Below are 22,255 nucleotides of genomic sequence, written 5' to 3' on the forward strand. Positions count from 1 at the left end.
CAGTACCTCAATCACCAGCAGCAAACACTTAAAACCTCTTTTACATTCAGAGGCATGTATATTTTAAGTCGATTATCTTCCATGCAAAGTAGGAATATTTTGTATTATGTGAATTTGACATTAAAGCTTCTGAGTATTTGACTAGTTTGTTACTAAATTTAAAAAGGGGAATAAAATGATAAAACCAGATTAAGTGGGACCATATCCAAAAGTCCTTCCACCTACTTTTGACCAAGAAAGGGTGAAACAAAAAAAACAAGTTAGGACTTCAGGGTCTGAACCATAGTTTCTATCAAGAATGGAAAAAGCCCTAGAAAATACATAGGGGAAAAAAACTGAACCTGAAAGACTGATTAAACATATAGATCTTTTCCACCTCCAGTTTCCTATCTTCTCTGGTATTTGGCAAATCTTATGTTGCCTGGGCTGTCAAATATAGCTGTGGGTGTAACAGAAATTTAAAGCAGAGCCTTTGAAAAAGTACATAAATTCCCAAAAGGTTTCAACAAGTCCTCCAAAACAGCAAAGTCTCAAACTATATCAACATTGCACACTAAAGAATGTTATGAAGGTTGCAAAGTTAAGCATTCAAAAGTTTGGAAATTCCTGAATTTAAAGTTGCCTGTGCAATCATAATTTGGCCCACTTGTACATTTGCATTATGGTAGAGTCTTTAATTATATGAACTCCATACTTTATATAAACACACACTTTATTTTCCACAGGAACCCTGCCACACTCAGTGCACAGGATGATGGTGCTCGCTTAATGAGCAGCTATTCTGTATTTTGTTTTCTCCTCATTATTCAGTGTGCAGCCCAGGCCTCATTTACTGCACAACTATTCAAATCCTGCTCTGAAGACAGAACTAATTTTCTCATGGGTTTCTCTATGGCATTCATTACTATAGTATGTGAGTGCTTCACAAATATTAATGAATTTATTTTCACAATACCTCTGTAAAATAGGAGGTATTATTATCCCCATTTTACAGATGGAGAATTGAGACAGAAAGATTAAGGTCAAAAGTTTCCATGCATTTTGGGTCTTTTAGATTGGTACAACCCAGAGCATTTATGGTTTTACAGATCAAAACCAAGACACAACCAGGGCAAATCACTGAGAATTGATTTAACGTGCTTGCAGAAAAGATATGCCCAATTTAACAAGTGGGCCACTGAGTTCTACTGAGTTCTGCAGAACCCTCTCCATAGTTATGTACAAGAAAGACTGGATGCAGAACCACAAAGCAAAACCCACTCAGAGACTTGCTGCGTGAAAGGGGACACCAGTACAAAAGTTTGAGAACCACTGCCCTAACCAGTTGTCTCTCATGGTTTCTTTTTTCTCTCCTCCTGCTTATGAACAGCATCAATGTGGGGCATGGACAGTGCAAATTACCAAAATCTGCATTAAGATACATTTTACAATCTACGGAGACAAAGCAAAGGAAGTGAAACGAAGTATGTGCAGAACGCATTCCGAATGCATCCGATGAAGTGAGCTGTAGCTCACGAAATCTTATGCTCAAATAAATCTGTTAGTCTCTAAGGTGCTACAAGTACTCCTTTTCTTTTTTTCCCTCTAAAAATGTGCTTGCAATTGCAGCTATTTGCTCACACACAAAAAACTGATGAACGTGTACACTTTGCAAGTGCATTTTTAGAAACCCATTGAAAAGCTGGCCCCAAGGGTCTAAACTACATTTTGAAATTTCTTATAAAAATAGGACAAATGTCAGTTTTGAAAATGCATATTATATAGTGATTAGAAAAGAAGCGCTCCTTAGGAGACACTGGTGAAATCCTGGCTCCACTGAGGTCAATGGCAAATGATATTTTATCAAATAAACTCATATTAAGGTCTTTAAAATAAACAAGGAGACTTTCTCACTTAAATACATATTCTCTTATATGACAAAAAGTCATGAGCGTAGTAGACACTTAAGTGTTATTTACTCAGACCCGAAAAACTCCTAAATTTTCAAATATCACCTTAACTGGAACTAGTACTCTCAGTAGCACATTTACATCTATGCTGAGACACAAGGGCCAAAACAGGCAATCCAAAAGATTGTATAGGTGAATCAATTGTCCAAAAATATGTGAAAAGTCCTACACAGTAATTCCTATGCCCAACTCTATCAAGACAGTAAACAGTGTTACAGAGAGGTTAGATTTCAAAAGGAAAAAGTGACTTCAGCATTTTGTGGCATATTGTATACATGTAAGGGAAATATAAGACCTGTTCTGAACCTGCTTTTCAGCTGGGTTCTCTACAGTACACTGAAGGCAGAATAGAGCATGCCAGCAGCTATTCTCACAGAGAATTTAATGGACAACAGCTGCAGTTTTATCTGCAATGTGGTCATATACAGAAATTCAGCAGAAATCTGCACATGATTTTTCTGTCTGTTGGATTTTTATTATATTGCTTTAAGTTATAACAACATGTGGCTGGCTGAAGATCTATCCAATCAGGCTTCTCCGCTTAACAAAAATTATAATATGGATCTTGAAAAATCATGTAAGTGCTATATTGCTTTAATTAGTCATATTTACAATGTTGTACTCAGGGGTGGAACCTGCAAAACTTTATGAAGCATAAATATGCGTTGCTATACTGTGTGAACAAATTAAGCTTTAATTCATCAAGGCTGAAGACAATTTTAGTTTTTGGTTGTCAAAATGTTCTTGAAGAGTACTGGTTTTCAGAGGGAAGAGTTTGCTGAAAAAAATTCACATCCTTAAAAATCTGTTTTAAAACATTTTCAAAAATTACTGCAGCCTTCCTAAACATGAAGCTTGGACTATGGACTGGAAAAAAAAAAAAAAAAAAAAAAAATCTACCCAACCAACAAAAAGCCCACTCAAATATATTTATACACTATACAGGCAGATTGTGAGTGAACAAATAGTCATCAGAACTGCATAAAAAAAAGTGTGTCATCTTATCATAACTGTTAATTAAATGTGATGCTCCAGAACCTCATCTGGAGTAAATCGCCATAGTTCTATTGATTTCAAAGGCACTAACCTAATTCACACCAGATGAGAATCTGATCCACTATTTTAACGATATATAGATGTCATTTGAATTGAGCATCAAGAATAAAAAATTAAATCAAATTTGTCTAAATGCTAACACAAAAACACTAGATGCCAATGGTAAAATCATCTTCCTCTCCTACTACTCCATCCACCTCTCCTCCCCTGTCTGAATCAGGTCATTGGGTTCTTGTCTCTTACAATATCCATTTCAAGCCTTATATTCTCCTCTACAAAATCCTACATAAAATCTGACCCCATTGTTTTCATTCCCCCCTGCTCCTCTTCCACCCTCTACATTCTATCCATTTCCTTCACCTTATTATTCTCTAAGCTCCCTGCATTCTGTCATGCTGCTCCATATGCTTGGCAAGTCTTCCTTTTCTCTGCCAAACATCTTCTCTTCCCTGCCCCCTTGAAATACCTCCTTAAACGCACTTCTTTCAGCACTCCTTTCCACAATGATCTCTCCACATTCTCCCTGCTCTAACAGTTGTGCCCAATCTGATCTTGCATCTGTTTTTCTTCCCAACCTTTGCCCTGCAAACTCTTTTCCAGTCCCTGCTCACTTAAATAGCTCCACTGAATAAAAATCAAGCCAGGTTTGAAGAAAATCAGTGGTTTGTTATTTTAATTATTGACATTTAATACTTGGTAATTTCACTCATGGGCAAAAGGAGAAAAATACACAAATAGCTGGATTAGTGTTCTTCCCGCCAGAAGCAGAACATAAGAGATATAAGTCAGCTGTCAGGAAACAGCGACCTCATCATTTAATGTCCAGTAGTCTACTATAATTAAGGAAACTGACCTGCCAGTTGTGTCTGATCCCTGCTTACTTAAAGCTGGTCCTTTCCAATCTTGCAAATTATTCTCCAGTGGTACTTTTCATAACACTGCAGAAATATGTCCAGAGATTCAGTGCTGCCAGAACTAACTGACTGAAAATTATGCATGCAGTACTCCAACTGTCATTACTGTAAAAGAAACATCTACATGCTGCAACACACAAGTCCATATGTGGTATCCTCTAACTTTGTTACATACATTCACCAAGCTGTACTCTCATGTAGGTTAATGTGATTCTGAATGCAATTACTAAGATGGACCCCCACTGGAGTCAATTTAGTGTTTGTGAAAAGCGTCAGAATGATGGCCCTGGTGAAGGATTCCTCTCATCCACAGAATGATCACAGCACAGGCAGTGTGCAATTCCCACCACCTGCATGCCCCATCTTTGACCAATCTATTGGGGATGGGATGGGGGAGCAGTCTTCATGATGATGCCATCCTTAGCTTCTTCTGAAACTGCCCGCACAGCTGCCCGTTGTGGTCAGTTGAGTTGACAGTTATTTTGAAGGTAAAAAAAATGACCTGGCCAGCTGCATTCTATGACTGGGAGGACTGCATGCAATTCCCCTTGTCTGTGTCACGCTTTTATCAGTGGTGGAGGGGCTCTCTGCAGATTAACAAGATCCTCACCAGGAATTGTGCATGCCACCTGTCTAGTACCTTAACTCTCTGGATCATTTCCTGAATAGAATGCTCAACAATATATGACTAAAAGATGCCGTTTATGACTGAGCAGTTCTTCCTATAATCCCAAGTAACATTAAAGGGTCAGTACTGCCAAATACACTTCCACCAAGATCTCAAATGCAAAAATCCTTACCACCTTACTGATTTTTAAAGAAGTGGCTCAGTTTGTAACAAGTGAAGATTTTTTGTTCGCATGTTTTGCTTTTCATGGACCAAAGAATCTCACTGAGGAAGCCTTGGATCTGTTGGTCTCAGAGTGTTATCAGTGTGTCTACTTATATAAAAAGCCATCCCATGGCATCATAACTAAAACAATACTTGTCATGTCCTCAATAGTACACATATTAGCATGCACCAGCCTTCTGAAAACAGCCCCAGGAAGGACCCAGCTGGTTGAAGTCCTGATAGCTATCAGGACCCTGCTGGCTTAGCCAATCACCAGCCAAATTTATTACACAAAAGTAAGAGCTATCAATGGCAAACATTTGACTACTTCCCTCATCTCACCATCTGCTGCTTCTGCTGCTCACTTGAAAATTAATAAGGCTGTTATCTAAATCAGAAGCTAATGCTACATCTGTCTTCCTTAAAATTACAGATAATTACTAGACTGTGCACATAACTGCTCTTGCAATTAGCATAAGGATTCAATAGCCTCTAATCTGACAGGACCATTTCCTTTCCTAAAGAAAAGGCTATAACATTTCATCTTCAGTTGCAATCCCTGAATTAAATTGAATTGGTTCTTGAGATTTAATTTTTCCCCCCACTTCACCCACAGAACAACAACAAAAAATCCAAAAATGTCTCTTGAAGGACATAATAAAAGTTTGCCTTTGATACTTAGATATAAAAAAAACCCTAAGGACTGCCATTGCGTGTATAAATGATATCTACAAGCCCAGCTCGTAGTGCCTATTCTCACTCTTGGCCAAATGAGATTGATTTTTGCCCTCTAAAGACTCATTCTTAATACTTTCTATTTTCATCTGGCTTGAGCCAGAGCTAGAGTAGGTAATGTGAAAGAGAAATCACAAATGTCTTAAAGAGCCCTAAAACTCCCTGATGTTAATATTTTCAAAGGATACTAATTCTGTTTTCTTTAATCAGGTAAAGCTACCAGAGGTCATATATGAATTTTTCCCAAGTAAAGCCATGATGCTATAGTCTTAACTTGCACCAGGAGAATTCATTTCACAAACCTTCAGGAAAACAGTCCGAAGCAAAACACTGTAAACTTCTTCCCCAGTTACGTCCCACTTGAAACACCATTCAGTCTTAAAGGGGCACTGTCAAGTAAAAAAAAAAAAAAAATCGTATTAAAAAAAAAGTCTGAGTTTCAACAGGAGTTTGAGTTCCAAAAGGAGTTTGAACTTCTTACCATTAATGAAGTAGCTAGTTTCACTTTCTTATCCTCAAATACTAGCGAAATTTTATTTTTTTGGGTTGTCAGCCCCACGGTGAAACGTTATATCCAAACAAAATCTATATTCATTGAAGTTTAAATGCAATGCAATGAAAGCTTATGCCCAAACAAATCTGTTAGTCTTAAGGTGCCACCGGACTCCTCGTTGTTTTTGTGAATACAGACTAACTCAGCTACCGCTCTGATTTTGGCTTTAAACTACTTATCGTCCAGCTAACTGTTAAAGATAATAACGTAAATGGAATGGGACAACAGGCTCCACTGCGCCCTAGATCTTCTCCAGCGTGGTCCTTCTTTTTATACTGGTTATATGGGATACATACTGGCAACAGAATAATGAAAGTTCAACTTAGCTTTCTATAATACTAATACCTGCCAGTCAGACAATGGCAGACTGAAGGACAAAGACAGGACAGGTCAGTGAAAGAATGGACCACTATATTTCAGGAGATTTACCATACACAGGATATGTTTTGAAGGAGCTAGACTACCACTGGAGTAGGAGTAAGGGAGGAAGGAAAGATGGTTAATTTGGAGTCTGTAAACCTTGACAATATCCCTTTAAAGAAAAAAGGTCTGTCACTGTAAGCTTGCTTGTTTATATGAATGATGCAAATACATTTTTGGCAAAAGATTTTTCCACAGTTTCTATTTTGTGCTAGCTTGCCATGATTGTGCTTTTTCTTAATTGTTTGTTAATAGCATGCAAAGTGAACAGATGTGCATCAAGTCAAGCTCTCCCTTCATTCCAGATTTGGGAGTGATGGAAAATGACAAATGGACAAAACAAGAAAAGAATTACAACGAAGGCATTGATTCTAGAAAACAACCTTTTACCCTCTTTAAGAGGGAAGATGAAAAAGTGCAGCAGATATCAATCGCATATAACATTTATGTAATATCTTACATTTTAAAAGTGCTGTACAAACATTAACCGCTTCATCCTTTTAAGGCCCTTTGGAGGAAGGAAAGTATAACTACCCTTGTTTTATAGACGGGGAAAGTGAAGCAGACATGTTACGACCAAAGTCTTCCATATCTAGGTGCCAAAGGCTAGGCACTTAAGGTGGGAATTTCAAACATGCTCAGCCTTTGCTTAACAGCTCCGACTGAAATCAATCATAAAATTAGACTAACCAATCATCAAAAGCATCTGTGCCTCCTTCTGAAAACTGGGCCATTTTCATGTATTTTAACTTTTGGCTCCCACAGTTGAATATTAGGAGAAGTCGTCCTAAGGGACTTAACTAGAAAGTAATAAGTTTTGTGTAAAAATATTTTTAAGTAAGCTTCTGATAGAATATAGAAGGGAATTATATATCCCCGCTATAAAATTCTGTAAATTGGTTTAAAATCCTACAGAATGCAACGAAGATCATTTAAAAATAATAATTTCTGTAGAACTCTTTTGATTCAGTTCCTGTCAAATGTCCCTGAACTTTACCAGGGCCTCATGCCTGTGATTCAATGGCAGAACCAAAAGTAAAAATGCAGCTGTTTTAGTTACCCGTGTGTAGTCAATCCATACAGCCACACTGCCTCCCATCATGAGAAAAGGCCACACTGGCAGCTTTCTCAAACCATGAAGGGCCACACTTAAGTTGAATGAAATGGACTGCAGTTGCCTTCAAGCCAAATAGGGAAGTGTGAGATCCTGGGGACAACAGATCTCAGCACACAATGCCCCATAGACAACACGCAGCATAATGCTATATTCAAACAGCCTGCAGAACTAGATGATTTAGTTGGGGATTAGGTCCTGCTTTGAGCAGGGGGGTGGACTAGATGACCTCCTGAGGTCCTTCCCAACCCTGATATTCCATGATTCTATGCACTGCCCTGCATTCCACTCCTGGACTTGAGTAAGCAATTTGTGAGTAAGAGGATTGGATTTCAAGCCAAGTCAATGATCATCTGCAGCCTGGATTAATTAAAATTACTTCAATTTCACTTTTTATTGTGCATACAGTAAGAAGAAATGTTTCATATAAAAATTGTAAGCGCCAGTATTTTCCCCTGCACCAATAATGGAATACTGTTTGTGCTAGGGCACATTCTCATCATATGTGGAGGGAGTAAGGTGGCTGGCACAATTCTTGTTAGCAACAAAGATAGTTGCCCAACTCATTTCCCAGGCACCAGGATGAAAATATATCCCACTATGTAAGCTAAGCTTTTGATTCTGGAGAAAGAGTGGGGGGGGGAGGTTAAATAAATTTAAATAAAAAGAGAGTCATAGAATCAGACTATCAGGGTTGGAAGGGCCCTCAGGAGGTCATCTAGTCCAACCCCCTGCTCAAAGCAGGAACAATCCCCAATTTTTGCCCCAGATCCCTAAATGGCCCCCTCAAGCATTGAACTCACAACCCTGGGGTTAGCAGGCCAATGCTCAAACCACTGAGCTAGTTTGTCAGGTCTAAAATGAGGCAAAAGGGGAAAAAATAACTGAAATGTTCATGTAAAAATTACAAATAAAAGTTCTCAATTTCACTACAGAAACTGGAAAGGACACATTTTGAAATGGATGGAAAAGTGTATGGGGTCTTAAAATGATTTATAATAGGCTGGTTCAATATTTTGAAAATTCTTAAGCACTTGTTTTTTCAAAGCACCTCAAACATTAGCCTTAACAACATTCTTGCAAGAAGAGCATTGTTATCCTAATTTTACAGATGGGGAAAACAGAAGCGGAAAGTTGCCCCAACCATTAGGAGATGGCAGGGAAAAAAGGACCAGCAGGGAAAAAAGGGAGGAGGTGTTGCCTTATATATTAAAAATGTATACACTTGGACTGAGATCGAGATGGAAATAAGAGACAGACTTGTTGAAAGTCTCTGGGTAAGGATAAAAGGGGTAAAAAACAAGGGTGATGTCATGATAGGGGTGTACTACAGACCACCTAACCAGAAAGAAGAGGTGAATGAGGCTTTTTTTAGACAGCTAAAAAGCGCAGGACTTGATGGTGATGGGGGACTTCAACTACCCAGACATGTGTTGGGAAAACATCATAACAAGGCACAGATTACCCAACAAGTTCTTGGAATGTATTGGAGACAACTTTTTATTTCAGAAGGGTGGAGACAGCTACCAGGAGAGAGGCTGTTCTAGATTTTATTTTGACAAATAGGGAGGAACTGGTTGAGAATTTGAAAGTGTAAGGCAGCTTGGGTGAAAGTGATCATGAAATGGTAGAGTTCATGATTCTAAGGAATAGTCGGAGGGAGAACAGCAAAATAAAGAAAATTGATTTCAAGAAGGCAGACTTTAGCAAACTCAGGGAGTTGGTAGGTAAGATCCCATGGGAAGCAAATCTAAGGGGAAAACCAATAGAAGACAGTTGGCAGTTTTTCAAAGAGACATTATTAAGGGCAAAAGAGCAAACTATCCCACTGTGTAGGAAAGATAGGAAGTATGGCAAGAGACCACCCTGGCTTAACCAGGTGATCTTCAATGATTTAAAAATAATAATAATAATAGTAATAATAAAAAGAGTCCTACAAAAAGTAGAAGCTAGGTCAAATTACAAAGGATGAATATAAACAAATAACACAATGTATGTAGAGATAAAATTAGAAAGGCCAAGGCACAAAACAAGATCAAATTAGCTAGAGACATAAAAGGGTACCAAGAAAACATTCTACAAATACATTAGAAGCAAGAGGAAGACCAAGGACAGGTAGGCCCACTACTTAATGCGAAGCAGGGAGAATAACAGAAAATGTGGAAATGGCAGAAGTGCTTAATGATTTTTTTGTTTTTGTTTTCACCAAGATGGTTGATGATGATTGGATGTCTAATGTAGTGAATGCCAGTGAAAATGAGGTAGGATCAGAAGAGGCTAAAATAGGGAAAGAACAAGTTAAAAATTAATTGGACAAATTAGACGTCTTCAAGTCACCAGGGCCTGATGGAATGCATCCTAGAATACTCAAGGAGCTTACTCAGAAGATATCTGATCCATTAGGGATTATCTTTGAGACTCCAGAAGACTGGAAAAGGGTAAATATAGTGCCCATCAATAAAAAGGGATATACGGACAACCCTGAGAATTACAGACCAGTCAGCTTAACTTCTGTACCCGGAAAGATAATGGAGCAAATAATTAAGCAATCAATATGCAAACATCTAGAATATAATAAGGGGATAAGTAACAGTCAGCATGGATTTGTCAAAAACACATCATGTCAAACCAACCTAATAGCTTTTTTTGACAGGGTAACAAGCCTTGTGGATAGGAGGGAAGCAATAGACATGGTATTACTTGATTTTTGTAAAGCTTTTGATACTGTCCCACATGACCTTTTCATAAATAAACTAGGGAAATGCAAGTTTGATAGAGCTACTATAAGGCGAGTGCAAAACTGGTTGGAAAACCATTCCCAGAGTGGTTCAGAGTCATGCTGGAAGGGCATAACGAGTGGGGTCTCAAAGAGATCAGTTCTGTGTCAATTTCTGTTCAATATCTTCATCAATGATTTTGATAATGGCATACAGAGTACACTTATAAAGTTTGAGGATGATACCAAGTTGGGAGGGGTTGCAAGTGCTTTGAAGGATAAGATTAAAATTAAAAATGATCTGGACAAACTGGAGAAATTGCCTGAAGTAAACAGGATGAAATTCAATAGGGACAAATGCAAAGTACTACATTTAGGAAGGAACAATCAGTTGCACACATACAAAATGGGAAATGACCGTTTAGGAAGAAGTACTGTGGAAAAGGATCTGGGAGGCATAGTGGACCACAAGCTAAGTATGAGTCAACAGTGTAATGCTGTTGGAAAAAAAAGCTAACATCATTCTGGGATGTATTAGCAGAAGCGTTGTAAGCAAGACATGAGAAGAAATTCTTCCGCTCAACTGGAGTGTTGTGTCCAATTCTGGGTGCCACATTTCAGGAAGGATATGGACAAACTGAAAAAAGTCCAGAGAAGAACAACAAAAATGATTAAAGGTCTAGAGAACATGACCTATGAAGGAAGATTGAAAAAATTGGGTTTGTTTAGTCTGGAAAAGAGAAGACTGAGAGGGGACATGATAACAGTTTTCAAGTATCTAAAAGGCTGTTGCAAGGAGGAGGAAGAAAAATTGTTCTTCTTAACCTCTGAGGATAGGACAAGAAACAATGAGTTTAATTGCAGCAAGGGAGATTGAACATTAGGAAAAACTTTCTGTCACGGTGGTTAAGCACGGGAATAAATTGCCTAGGGAGGTTGTGGAATCTCCATCATTGGAGATTTTTAAGAGAAGTTTAGATAAACATCTGTCAGGAATGGTCTTAATCCTCCCATGAGTGCAGGGGACTGGACTAGATGAGCTCTCGAGGTCGCTTCCAGTTCTATGATTCTATGTCAGTCAATGTCAGACACAGGATTAGAACTCAGAGATGCTTAATTGCACTCTACCCAACTCCATCCTCTCCATCATCCATTTTCTCTTTAAAAAAGAATTACTATGAGATTCCTCAAGAAGCAGCTAGCTACTCTATAACTGATAGCAACATGGAACCTAACAAATGAATTGCTTTTAGTATTCTTACAATAATACCGTCTAGTTCTTACAGTGCTTTTCATCCATCAATCTCCAAGTGCTTCACAAAGGAGGTCAGTATCTTTATCCTCATTTTACAGATTGGAAAACTGAGGAACAGGGTGGGAAATGGCTTGCACGTGGTCATTCACTAAAGCAGTTTTAAAGTTTTTATGAAAAGGTCCATAAAATCCAAGTCCACTAGGCTGCATTATCTCTGTGCCAAATGGAGGGAATTCACTCCTCCAACCTTTATGGCATCTCTCAGACCATGGCATCTCTCAGCTCTGCCATGATGATCTGCACTATTATATCCATTTTGGAAAATAACACACGTTTCTCACGGGTTGTCTCCAATCAGCTTGATACACACTTTGTCTGATCTGCAACCAACTAGCAGCTATACTAAAACACATCCTCCTCCTTATGAGAGTGAATATCATCACCTTTTTGAAAAAGTCAAAGCATTCCCACACTGCAGTCAAGAAATGAGCCAGACTGGTTTGCCCCAGGAGGCTCCTGTAACCCTCCAGGAACCCCTTTAGAGAAAAAGGCACTCAGCTGCAAGACTAATGCACACCAATAGAACCTCCCTCTTTATTTCACAAATAAATGACCATAGTTCACTAATGAACTATATCAAAAAAAGAGGACAACAGGAGACTAGAATGTTGGTGGTGCAAAACCCTTTTCAAAATCACATTGACAACTGCACCAGATTTCTTGCATGTACCATCTACTTGCTTAGTGAGCTTCCAGAGTGTCATGTTCTCTTAGAAATATGTATAATGAGACATTTGAATGTTTAGAGACACAGTTAATGGGAGTAAGACTCTAGTCTGAACTTCCTCAGTGAAAAATCAAAACAAGCCACCAGTCATTCTTTCAGTAATGTCAGGACTTTTCCCGATGTAAAAGAGAAATGAAGAAGTCACCTTTTATGATAAAGTTTTGGTATTCAAGGAGAGCACATGAAAAAAAACAAGACTAATCCTCATTTACAGGTTACATTTCTAGAACATATAACAAAGAGAGAGTCACAAAAGTTGCAAGCGTTTGGGTTCAATCTGTTCAGCCCAGGAAATGGTAAGCTTTTTCTAAATGAACAAATAAATATGCCTTGAAGCCTCCCCTCTTTTAAAGTAAACAATATAGAGCTAAGTAATTTAAGAACATATAGGAGAACAAAAACAAAGAATAGTGAAAGAGACTCGGAGGCAACATGGAGGTACAAATCTTAAAAACGCTGAGTCTGTGGAGAGGGAAGATGGGGTGAAAGTTCACAAGTGGCTTTCAAAGGCTGCTTTTTATAATGGCACTTGGACAGCATCCACATAAAGCATGCATACCCTTAGGCATGGGTCTCCCCAACATTGTTTTGAGAGCTGTTCCTCAAGCTGACAGTGAGCTCAGTCTTCCACAAAACACAAGAGTGGATACACTCCAAGCCCCGAAAAAGTTTATAATCTAAACATTCTTTGACCAAAAAAACGTCCTGCAAATTGTGTTTCATTTTGTCCTCCTTTATTTATTTTGGCCTTCTGGAAAAATATGTTATACTCATGGATGCAAAAGTCTCTCTGTAGCCAGAATTGATTCAGACTTGCAGGGCTTGGACTCCGGGCTGCAAAATTGCCGTTTAGACTTTTGGGCTGGAGCCCAAGGTATGGGAGGGACCCTGCAATAGTGGAATGTCCCAGAGCTCAGGCTCTAGCCCAACTATCTACACAGAAATTTAGCTTTAAAGCCAGAGTCAGTTGACCTGGACCAGCTGTGGGTCTTTTATCCCTGTGTAGACGTCCCCTAATATTGTAATAAGCCCATGGCCAACAATAGTAGCCACTAAGCTGCACACTAGAGTTAACAAGAATTTTGCGAGCAGCAGCAGCTGGAGGAATGGAGGAAGAGCACCTGAGTTCTAAAAGCACAATGCGCTTGAACATGTTAGCAAGTTGGCATCTCAGATAGTTAAATAGTTCTGATACTCTCCAGTAAAAGATAGTGAAATACACATACACACTGAACAGATGAGTACAATATTTTACACTCTTCTAGCACTTTCTAGCCAAAGATCTCAAAGTGCTTCAAATTCATATAATGAACTTAGCTTCACAACACCTGTAAAGAAGACACATCTTCCCATCTGTAAAACAGCAGAGAGGTCAGGTGACTTGCCCAAGGTCACTTAATGGAAAGGGTGTTAAAGCAGGGAACAGAATATTGATCTCTTGATAAGTAGTTGTGTGCGCTAAGCACTAGAACACCCTTCCTCCCATTTCAATCTATTTTAGTGTTCAGGAAAGTCACAGCTCCAGCGGCAGAGGTTCTCAATACAAAGAAGACACCGAACTGATTTCTTGCAACGACCTGCTAATGTATCTCTTCCTTGCTCTAGAAAGAGACCAAAATTCACTCTCCGTGCCAGCATCACTTTTGTTGAGGATACTAGCAAAGGTGTCAAACTGTTAAAATGGTAGTTTTTGTAACTTCCTCTAGGGCCTGAACTATCAATTCATAGTACAAAGGCCCATGTAACAGCCTTTATATAGCAGTAATTTTCAGTCACTACTGACTGGACTGAATGTTAACCAGTGAGGTGGAGGCTGAAAGGCTCTCGAACTTATAACATGCCCCAGCAATATCTGTTTTTGCTTTCCAGGCTATTGTTCTTCTTGACACAGGACATTTCATTTTCACTCAAATTGTTCAGATGCTACAAGAAGGATTAGAAAAAGATGCTCTGGAAATTTACCATATGAGCAGGGCCCTACCAAATTCACGGTCCATTTTGGTCAATTTCATAGTCATAGGATTTTAAAAATTGTAAATTTCATGATTTTAGATATTTAAATCTGAAATTTCATGGTGTTGTAACTGTAGGGTCCTGACGCAAAAGGGAGATGTGTGTGTGTGTGGGGGTGTCGCAAGGTTATTGTAAGGGGGTCTCAGTATTACCACCCTTACTTCTGTGCTGCTGCCTTCAGAGCTGGGCCCTCAGCTAGCAGCCGCCGCTCTCCAGCAAGCCACCTCTGCAGGCAACGCAGAAGTAAGGGTGACAATACCACGACCCCGCTAGAATAACTCTGACACTCCCTCACACACAGTCCCCTTTTGGGTTGGGACCCCCAGTTTCAGAAATGCCTTTCTCCCCCATGAAATCTGTATAGTATAGGGTAAAAGCATACAAAAGATCAGATTTCATGGGGGAGACCAGATTTCATGGTCTGTAATGCGTTTTTCATGGCCATGAATTTGATAGGGCCCTACATATGAGTAAAAAGGAAATTATTTGCTTCTTGGCAACATCTCTTATTTAGGGAGGTCTTTTATTTATTTATTTATTTAAAAAATGACTCTCTCATTAAAGCAAACACTCACATTACTCATCTCCAGAAGGAAGTGTGACTTTTCAGGGGGGGAAAAAAGTCTTTTCTAGTCAGACAATTTCTAACCCCAGGAGAATGAGTAGGATAAAAGCAAGATTCATTAGATTAAAATCATCTGTCACAAGATAAATTCCAAGTTTTTCCTAAGTTAACATCTTGCCCTCTGAATCAGAAATTCAATTCAATGAAGTCAAATATTTCCTGCAAATATATAAATACAAATATTTTTCTTTTAAAAAAGTGTATTATATCCTTAACTAGTATGTTTATACAAAACAGAATTTATTTATTTTGAAGGGTACAAAAATAAATGTTCTGATATCATTTGGGGCTATTTTGCCATTTATAATAGTAATACATTTTTGCTTTTAAAAAATAGCTTTAAAACACCTGTTAATTTTAAGCATCTCAATACCACTGTGAAGTAGATAGATAACTATTATCCCATTTTACAGAAAGCAAAGCAGAAGAAACAAAGGGTTGTATCCGGCACCATGTCATGCATATTTTGAGAAACTGAACACTTTCCGTTCAGTAATGAAGGTGCTCAGCACTTTTCAGGACAAAGCCCCAGTGTCAAAATTTTCAACCCTGAATGCCTAAAGTTTGACACCAAACTTCACAACAATTGGTTTTCAGAGATACTGTGTACCCACATTTCAGTTGCAGGTCCAACCGCTCTGAAAACCAGGCCCAATCTGCTTAATTCTAGACATCAGAATTTAAAAAGTTTGGCCTAAGTAAGCTGCCGAAGGCTATGCAGTGAGCTGGCATCACAGCTAGGAAGACAACCCAGCTCTCCTGAGTCCCTGTTGTGGGCTTCATCCAGGAGGCCTTCCTTCCTCTTGCGTTATACTTTATTAGGCACTTCTCCTTTGGTTGAGTACTTTCTAAATAAAATAAAAACATTATTTTGAACAATATAGAATTAATGACAATGACCCAGTGTGGCTAAACATTAAAAAAAAAAAAAAAAAAACCCTCTTCAGGGTGTCAGAATAACATAAAAGATCTTGCCAACCCTCTCCTCCTTTCAGACATGTGGCACCATGTTGCTTTATACTAATATCTAGTTTTAGTAAAACTGAGACTTAAACAGAATATTCAACCTATAAAATCCACCCGTGATTGAAGTTCAATATTTTACACTTTTTTATTTTAATATTTTAAATGCAATATTTTAGGGGTTGCATTTAAAATAAGTGGCTACTCAATCCAGAAAAAACAGAATGTAGATTCTCTGTACCATCATGTTCTTTTCAGATCTGTAGGCCTTGAGTCTCAAACTGATCCAAATTCAATAGAATCATGGAAATGGAGAAGGGACTTCAACAGGTCATCTATTCCAGCCCACGGCTCTGAAGCAGCACCAAGAAAACCTAGACCACCCATGAAAGGTGTTTGTCCAACCTTCTTCTTAAAAAACCTCCAGGGATGGTGATTCCACAACCTTCCCTGGAAGCCTATTCCAGTGCTTAGTTACCCTTATACATAGAATATTTTTCCTATTATCTAACCTACGTCTCTTTTGCTGCTTGTTGTCCTACCTTCAGTGGACATAGAAAGAAAAGGAGTACTTGTGGCACCTTAGAGACTAACAAATTTGAGCATAAGCTTTCATGAGCTACAGCTCACTTCATCGGATAGCTCACAAAAGTTTATGCTCAAATAGATTTGTTAGTCTCTAAGGTGCCACAAGTACACCATTTCTTTTTGCGAATACAGACTAACACGGCTGCTACTCTGAAAAGTGGACATAGAGAACAACTGATCACAGCCCTCTAGAAAATAATAGGTTTTAATGTATTTGAAGACTATCAGGTCCCTCCTGCCCTTAGTCTTCTTTTCTCAAGATTAAACATACCCAGGTTTTTTTTAACCTTTCCTCGTAGGTCTGGTTTTCTAATCCTTTTATCAGTTTTGTTGCCCTCCACTGTACTCCCTCCAATTTGCCCACATCTTTCCTGAAATGTGGCACTCAGAAATGGACATAGTACTCCAGCTGAGGCCTCACCAATGCCTAGCAGGGTGGGACAATTACCTCCTGTATCCTTTCCCAGGCCTGAAGAAGAGCTCTGTATGGCTTGAAAACTTGTCCCTCTCACCAACAGAAATTGGTCCAGTAAAAGAAATCACCTCACCCACCTTGTCTTTCAAAACTATTTTTTGTGAATACTTCCTAAGCAAACTCATGCCACAAAAGAGAACCGGCAGCCGCCCTGGAGAGATGATATTTATTTGCCTCTAATAGCAAGAGGTTGGAGGAAAAAAAGAGAATATAATTAAACATAGAAGAAACCATGTGATTGATTTCTAGTTGTGAACACTCAATATGACTGCTCAGAAGCCGCCTCATTTTTCTCCTTTTGGGCTCAATCCAGCAAAACACTTAAGGCTTCAGAGGGGTAGCCATGCTAATCTGTGTCAGCAAAAACAAGGAATCCTTGTGGCACCTTAGAGATTAACAAATGTATTTGGCCATAGGCCCACGAAAGCTTATGCCCAAATAAACGTGTTAGTCTCTAAGGTGCCACAAGGATTCCGCGTTGTTTTCACTTAGGGTTTGTGAATAGTCTGCTCACATTCTTAAAAAGTTAAGCATATGCTTAAATGCTTTGCTGAATTGGTCCAGAGCGCTCAGCTCCTTGCAGGATAGAGCCTTTACTCTCCTTGCCCCTTAGAAGGCAAGTTCATGCCCTGGATGCATCTATCTTCAATTGACTAGATGAGATCACTTGAGAGCAAGGACACACATGCACAGAGACACACACACGCACACACACTTGCACACCCTTCCCTTTGGCTTAATGAGCTGTCTCGACATCCCCCCCATTAGCCTATAGATGGGGCTCTAGAGCCCCACTCTGAAAAATTCCTCTGCAGACACACATAAATCCATTTCTTTCTCTATCATCTATTATTATAAAAGACCACATTCAATTAAGTGGTCTACACAGCAAAGAATTTAACATTTTTCTACAACCACAATGGCAAGTGTAGGCATTGTTTAATCCAACAGCAATGACTGTGTTGGGAATTTCACAGAAAGAGATTCTCTTTTCCCACAGAAGCTCAGGCACCCTAGACATAATTAAGCCCTTAGCCGAATTCTCTACAGTTCTCGGCAGTTGTTCTGGGGCTTTTCTGAGGACTAAAGCCTTCTTGGCTGTCACAGTGAAAATAAAAGCAGAATTTTTTCACAATAAATTTGGAAACAGCGTCACTCCCCTCAGAATAAAATACAAATAATTACAAAACAGAGCTATAGAGGGTTAATTTTCAGGCACCATTCAGATTTTCTAACTTAGTATTAGCAAGGCACAAGATTTGCTTTCATAGATTAACATTGGATGTGGTTTGGGATGCTCAGATTGCTCTTTCCACTTAGAATCTACTGATCAATCGCTCTTCTCTCCCTCCCTCTCCCCACACTCTCCAATTAAATGTTAGCCAGCACACAAATAGATTGAATCTACATTTTCCCTATTGGATAATGGTAACATGCATCCAATAGTCCTGATCTCTTCCCCCGCCCCCTTGCTGAGTTTACTTTTCAAGGTAAGCTTTTTAGGGTTTTCTCCCCTCCCCCCCCGACACACTTTAATTTTATTACAAAAGGGAAGTGAAATGCTTCTAAAATGTGCTAGATTCACAGTCTTGAAAACTCAAGTATTCCATTCATAATATAGCACGGCACCCGGAGTGCAAACTTGCCTATAATGCCCCACCCTTGACCGGGAGAGAGTATATCTCTGGGCAAGAGGCTGTTCTGTCTCTAGGAAGATACTTTATTATTATGGTTTAAAGTGCATCCATTGTGCATGAATTGCGGTGGGAATTATTTTGCAAGAGATGTCTCTCAAGAACTAGACTGAGACCTCCAACTCAGTTCACGGTAGCCAGTGAACAGTCATCAGATGGGGGCTTGTGATGTGGGCCAGATTTCAGCTGGAGACCTTAAAGGGTGAACAGTCCCAGGAGCCCAATTACTAATCTCCCAAGCAATCCTGTCCCGCAAATGGACATTAATTGAATCAGATAAGGAAAAGGAGAGCTCCCCTTACTCAGATAAGTTAGCAAAAGCAGAATCCCATTCTTTTGTAATCATATGGAATAAGTAGTAGATCTACCACTGCAATATATTAACAATTGTAAAACTGGTATGAAAGGAAGATCGTACTTGGAAGACATGACCTTATTCCAAATGTGTGGGAATAATCTTTATAATATGTGGTCTGATCCTCAGCTCCTACTAGTCTAGGTGGAGTTTGTGTCTAACTGCTCATATGCACTGTCATAACCATACAGCTAAGGGGAGCCTAGAATTCCTCCTTACCTGTAAGGGGTAAAGAAGCTCAAATAACCTGGTTGGTACCTAACCAAAAGGACCAATGGGGAAAGAAGATACTTTTAAATTGGGGGGGGGGGAAAGAGGGGAAAAGGCTTTGTTTGTGCTCTTTGTTTTTGTGTTCTCTTGGGAAGCAGAGAAGCACCAGGTCAGAAAACTCCTTCTCCTATAAACCATCCTAAAGTGAGTCTCAATATTGCAAAAAGGAGTAAGTAAATAAGGCAGGGTGCGTTAGATTACCTTTTGTTTTCAACTTGTGAATTTTCCCTGTGCTAAGAGGGAGGTTTATCCCTGTTTTTTGTAACTTTAAAGTTTGCATAGAGGGGAATCCTCTGTGTTTTGAATCTGATTACCCTGTAAAGTTACCTACCTTACTGATTTTACAGAGGTGCTTCTTTTACTTTTTTTTTTCCTTTATTACAAAGTTCTGTTTTTTAAGAATCGGGTTTACCTATTTGGTTGGTATATTATTCTCAAGCCTTCCAGGAAGGGGGTATAAGGCTGTGGTGGGATATTTTGGGGAAATAGGAATTCCAAGTGATCCTTTCCCTGCTTCTTTGTCTAAATCACTTGGTGGTGGCAGTGTATTGTCAAGGATAAAGGATTTGTGCCTTGGGGAAGTTTTTAACCTAAGCTGGTAGAAATAAGCTTAGGGGGCTTTCATGCAGGTCCCCACATCTGTACCCTAGAGTTCAGAGTGGAGCGGGAACCCTGACATGCACATTCAGAAATAGTAAGTTACAATACAAAACAACAACTGCAACTGGTAGCTATTCAGTCCAAGTTTCCTTTAGATTTATGAGTGCCTACCACTTCTTGCACTTCTCTTTTATCAGGGATAACTCACCACAAATTGAGCAAACCAAAAATGTTTTCACATGAAAAAGAAATATTTGGTAAATCTGAAATTGTAAGAATGTAGAAACTGTTTAGGTTGTGAGCCCTGGTTAAAATTATTTCGAATTATACAGAAGTGAAGTGAGAGAGTAATCAAAGCTAAGAATGGCACAAAAACAAAGAAAAATTGCAAGATGCTCTATTATTATATATTTTAAATGACAGGTTCTGAAGTAAACATTTCTTTTTAAAAACACTGAAGGTTAGTATATGATATGATCTCTCTTTATTAAGATTTTTTGTTTCATACTTACCAAAGTTTGTCTTTATTACTGGACATATTCTCTTTTTAATACTCTAGTGTCCTTCCATTTAGCATACTGTAAATAAACGAACACTTGAGCACACAACTAGGGAAGAAATATGAAAGTTAGCCAAATAACTAAAAAAAGAATCACTTAATGTATTAGATGTCAGATGGAAAATTTGTTAGAAATTATTTATTTATTATTTGACCATCTAAGAATGTAGAAGAGACATGGTATGTATCCCAAGTGACACATATCCATACAGTTCAGACAGATACTAAATGACTAGATGGTAGTCAATCTCAAAGCAGCGCACTGCTTTGTGGGCCTTGTTTTTTGCTGACTCTGAAGAAGGTGTAATGCAGGGGGGAAATGCTGTTTCCATACTGCTAAACAAAAATTGACCCTCTGGGGTAGAATTGAAAGGCAAGGAGACTATAAAGATGGGGCAGAGGGGTACATTTTGACATCAGTTACACAGTCATAAAGCTAGTGTATATATTTTTATGTATATAGTGTATATAAATATATCAGTTTTATATTTTTTATAATCCAGGGTCAGAATCTGATTGAGAGTAGTGGTTAGAACAGAAAACTAGGAACTTGGACTCTGACTCTGTCACTAACTTGCTGTGTGACTTTACGTAAATCATTTAATCTCTCTGGGTCTCAGTTTCTCCATCTGCAACATGGGAATAACACTAAGTCTCATAGCACCTGTGAGGCTGAAGAGTTATTAATGCACTGAGATCCTGTGATGAAAGAGATTAGAAAATGCAAAAGCACCCTAAGTGACCTACTGAAGTGGTTGTATTAAACACTTAAGAACAATATTCTAATAAGTGTAGTTCCTAGAAGAGACACAACATGTAGACTGAGGCAGCCAGCTAAGAGATAACAACTGTTGTAGATGTGAAATCACTACTCCTGGGGGAATTCTGCACCACTGCACACGCGCAGAATTCATGTTCCCTGCAGATTCCCCCCCAACCCCGCAAAAAACAGATTCTCCCATGGAGGCACTGAATTACACCTTTCGACCATGAGGGGCTGATGTGACACAAGAAGAGAGGGCCAGAGCACCCAGCCGTGGAGAGGGAGGAGGCAGTGGCTGCCTTCCTCACAGCACTGTGCCCATGGGGCCAGGTGAGGAGACACAGGATGGGGAGAGAAAGACTGAGGTGAGGGCACAGAAGACAGTACGGTGACAGCATTGAGCCAGGGGCTGAATAGGAGTGGGGATGCAGGGACACATGGGGATGGGGACAGGTAAAGTGACTGTGCAGGGGTGCATGGGCATGTGGGGACAGGGGAGGAGGGGTGGCTGAGTGAGGGTGCAGGGACACATGGGGACAGGCGCAGATATGACTGTCTGAATGGGACAGACCAGGGTGCAGCTGGCATCTGCATGAGGGAGGCTCCCCAACTCCCTAACAATCATCCCCCCCCCAAAAAAAAACCCCTGTTCTATACTTCTCCCGTCCACACCCAAACAACCCTCCAGGGCCACTCCCAGGCTCCTTCCCAACAATTATTTCTCGCTTTCTCAGCTCTTCCATTACCTCGACTTCCCCAAGCCTATGCACTGCTTCTGAGGGGTGCAGGAAATAAGTTTCTGTGTTGTAGTTTAAATGAATTCTTACTCAAAGGTCTCTATTAATATGCCTAGTAAGGAATCTGTTTCTCAAAAAACATTTCCTTAATCTTTTTTGTTGTCTGTATTGTTACAGGCATACTTGCAGACAGGTATTTTGAAATAAGTTACCAAAATTATTGAAACTGACATGACTATATTGTGTTATTTTGGCAAAAAAATGCAGAATTTTAAAATATTG

At 39.3% G+C, this 22,255-nt stretch overlaps 1 protein-coding gene across 4 annotated transcripts in view; it reads right to left on the minus strand.

The window, feature by feature from the left end:
* Positions 1–22,255, minus strand: part of AFAP1 (actin filament associated protein 1) — a 167,994-nt gene that overhangs the window by 108,074 nt on the left and 37,665 nt on the right. For 2 of the 4 annotated variants that reach the window (XM_038399813.2, XM_038399816.2), the window contains exon 2: positions 5,789–5,875. The exons of the other annotated variants lie outside the window; for them this stretch is intronic. In XM_038399813.2, the coding sequence (XP_038255741.1) occupies positions 5,789–5,858 (70 nt within the window). In that variant the 5' untranslated portion in view covers positions 5,859–5,875. The remainder of the gene's footprint in view (positions 1–5,788; positions 5,876–22,255) is intronic. 4 annotated transcript variants of the gene reach the window in all.

This window comes from Dermochelys coriacea, chromosome 4 (assembly GCF_009764565.3).
Source record: "Dermochelys coriacea isolate rDerCor1 chromosome 4, rDerCor1.pri.v4, whole genome shotgun sequence".
Taxonomy (NCBI): Eukaryota; Metazoa; Chordata; order Testudines; family Dermochelyidae; genus Dermochelys; species Dermochelys coriacea.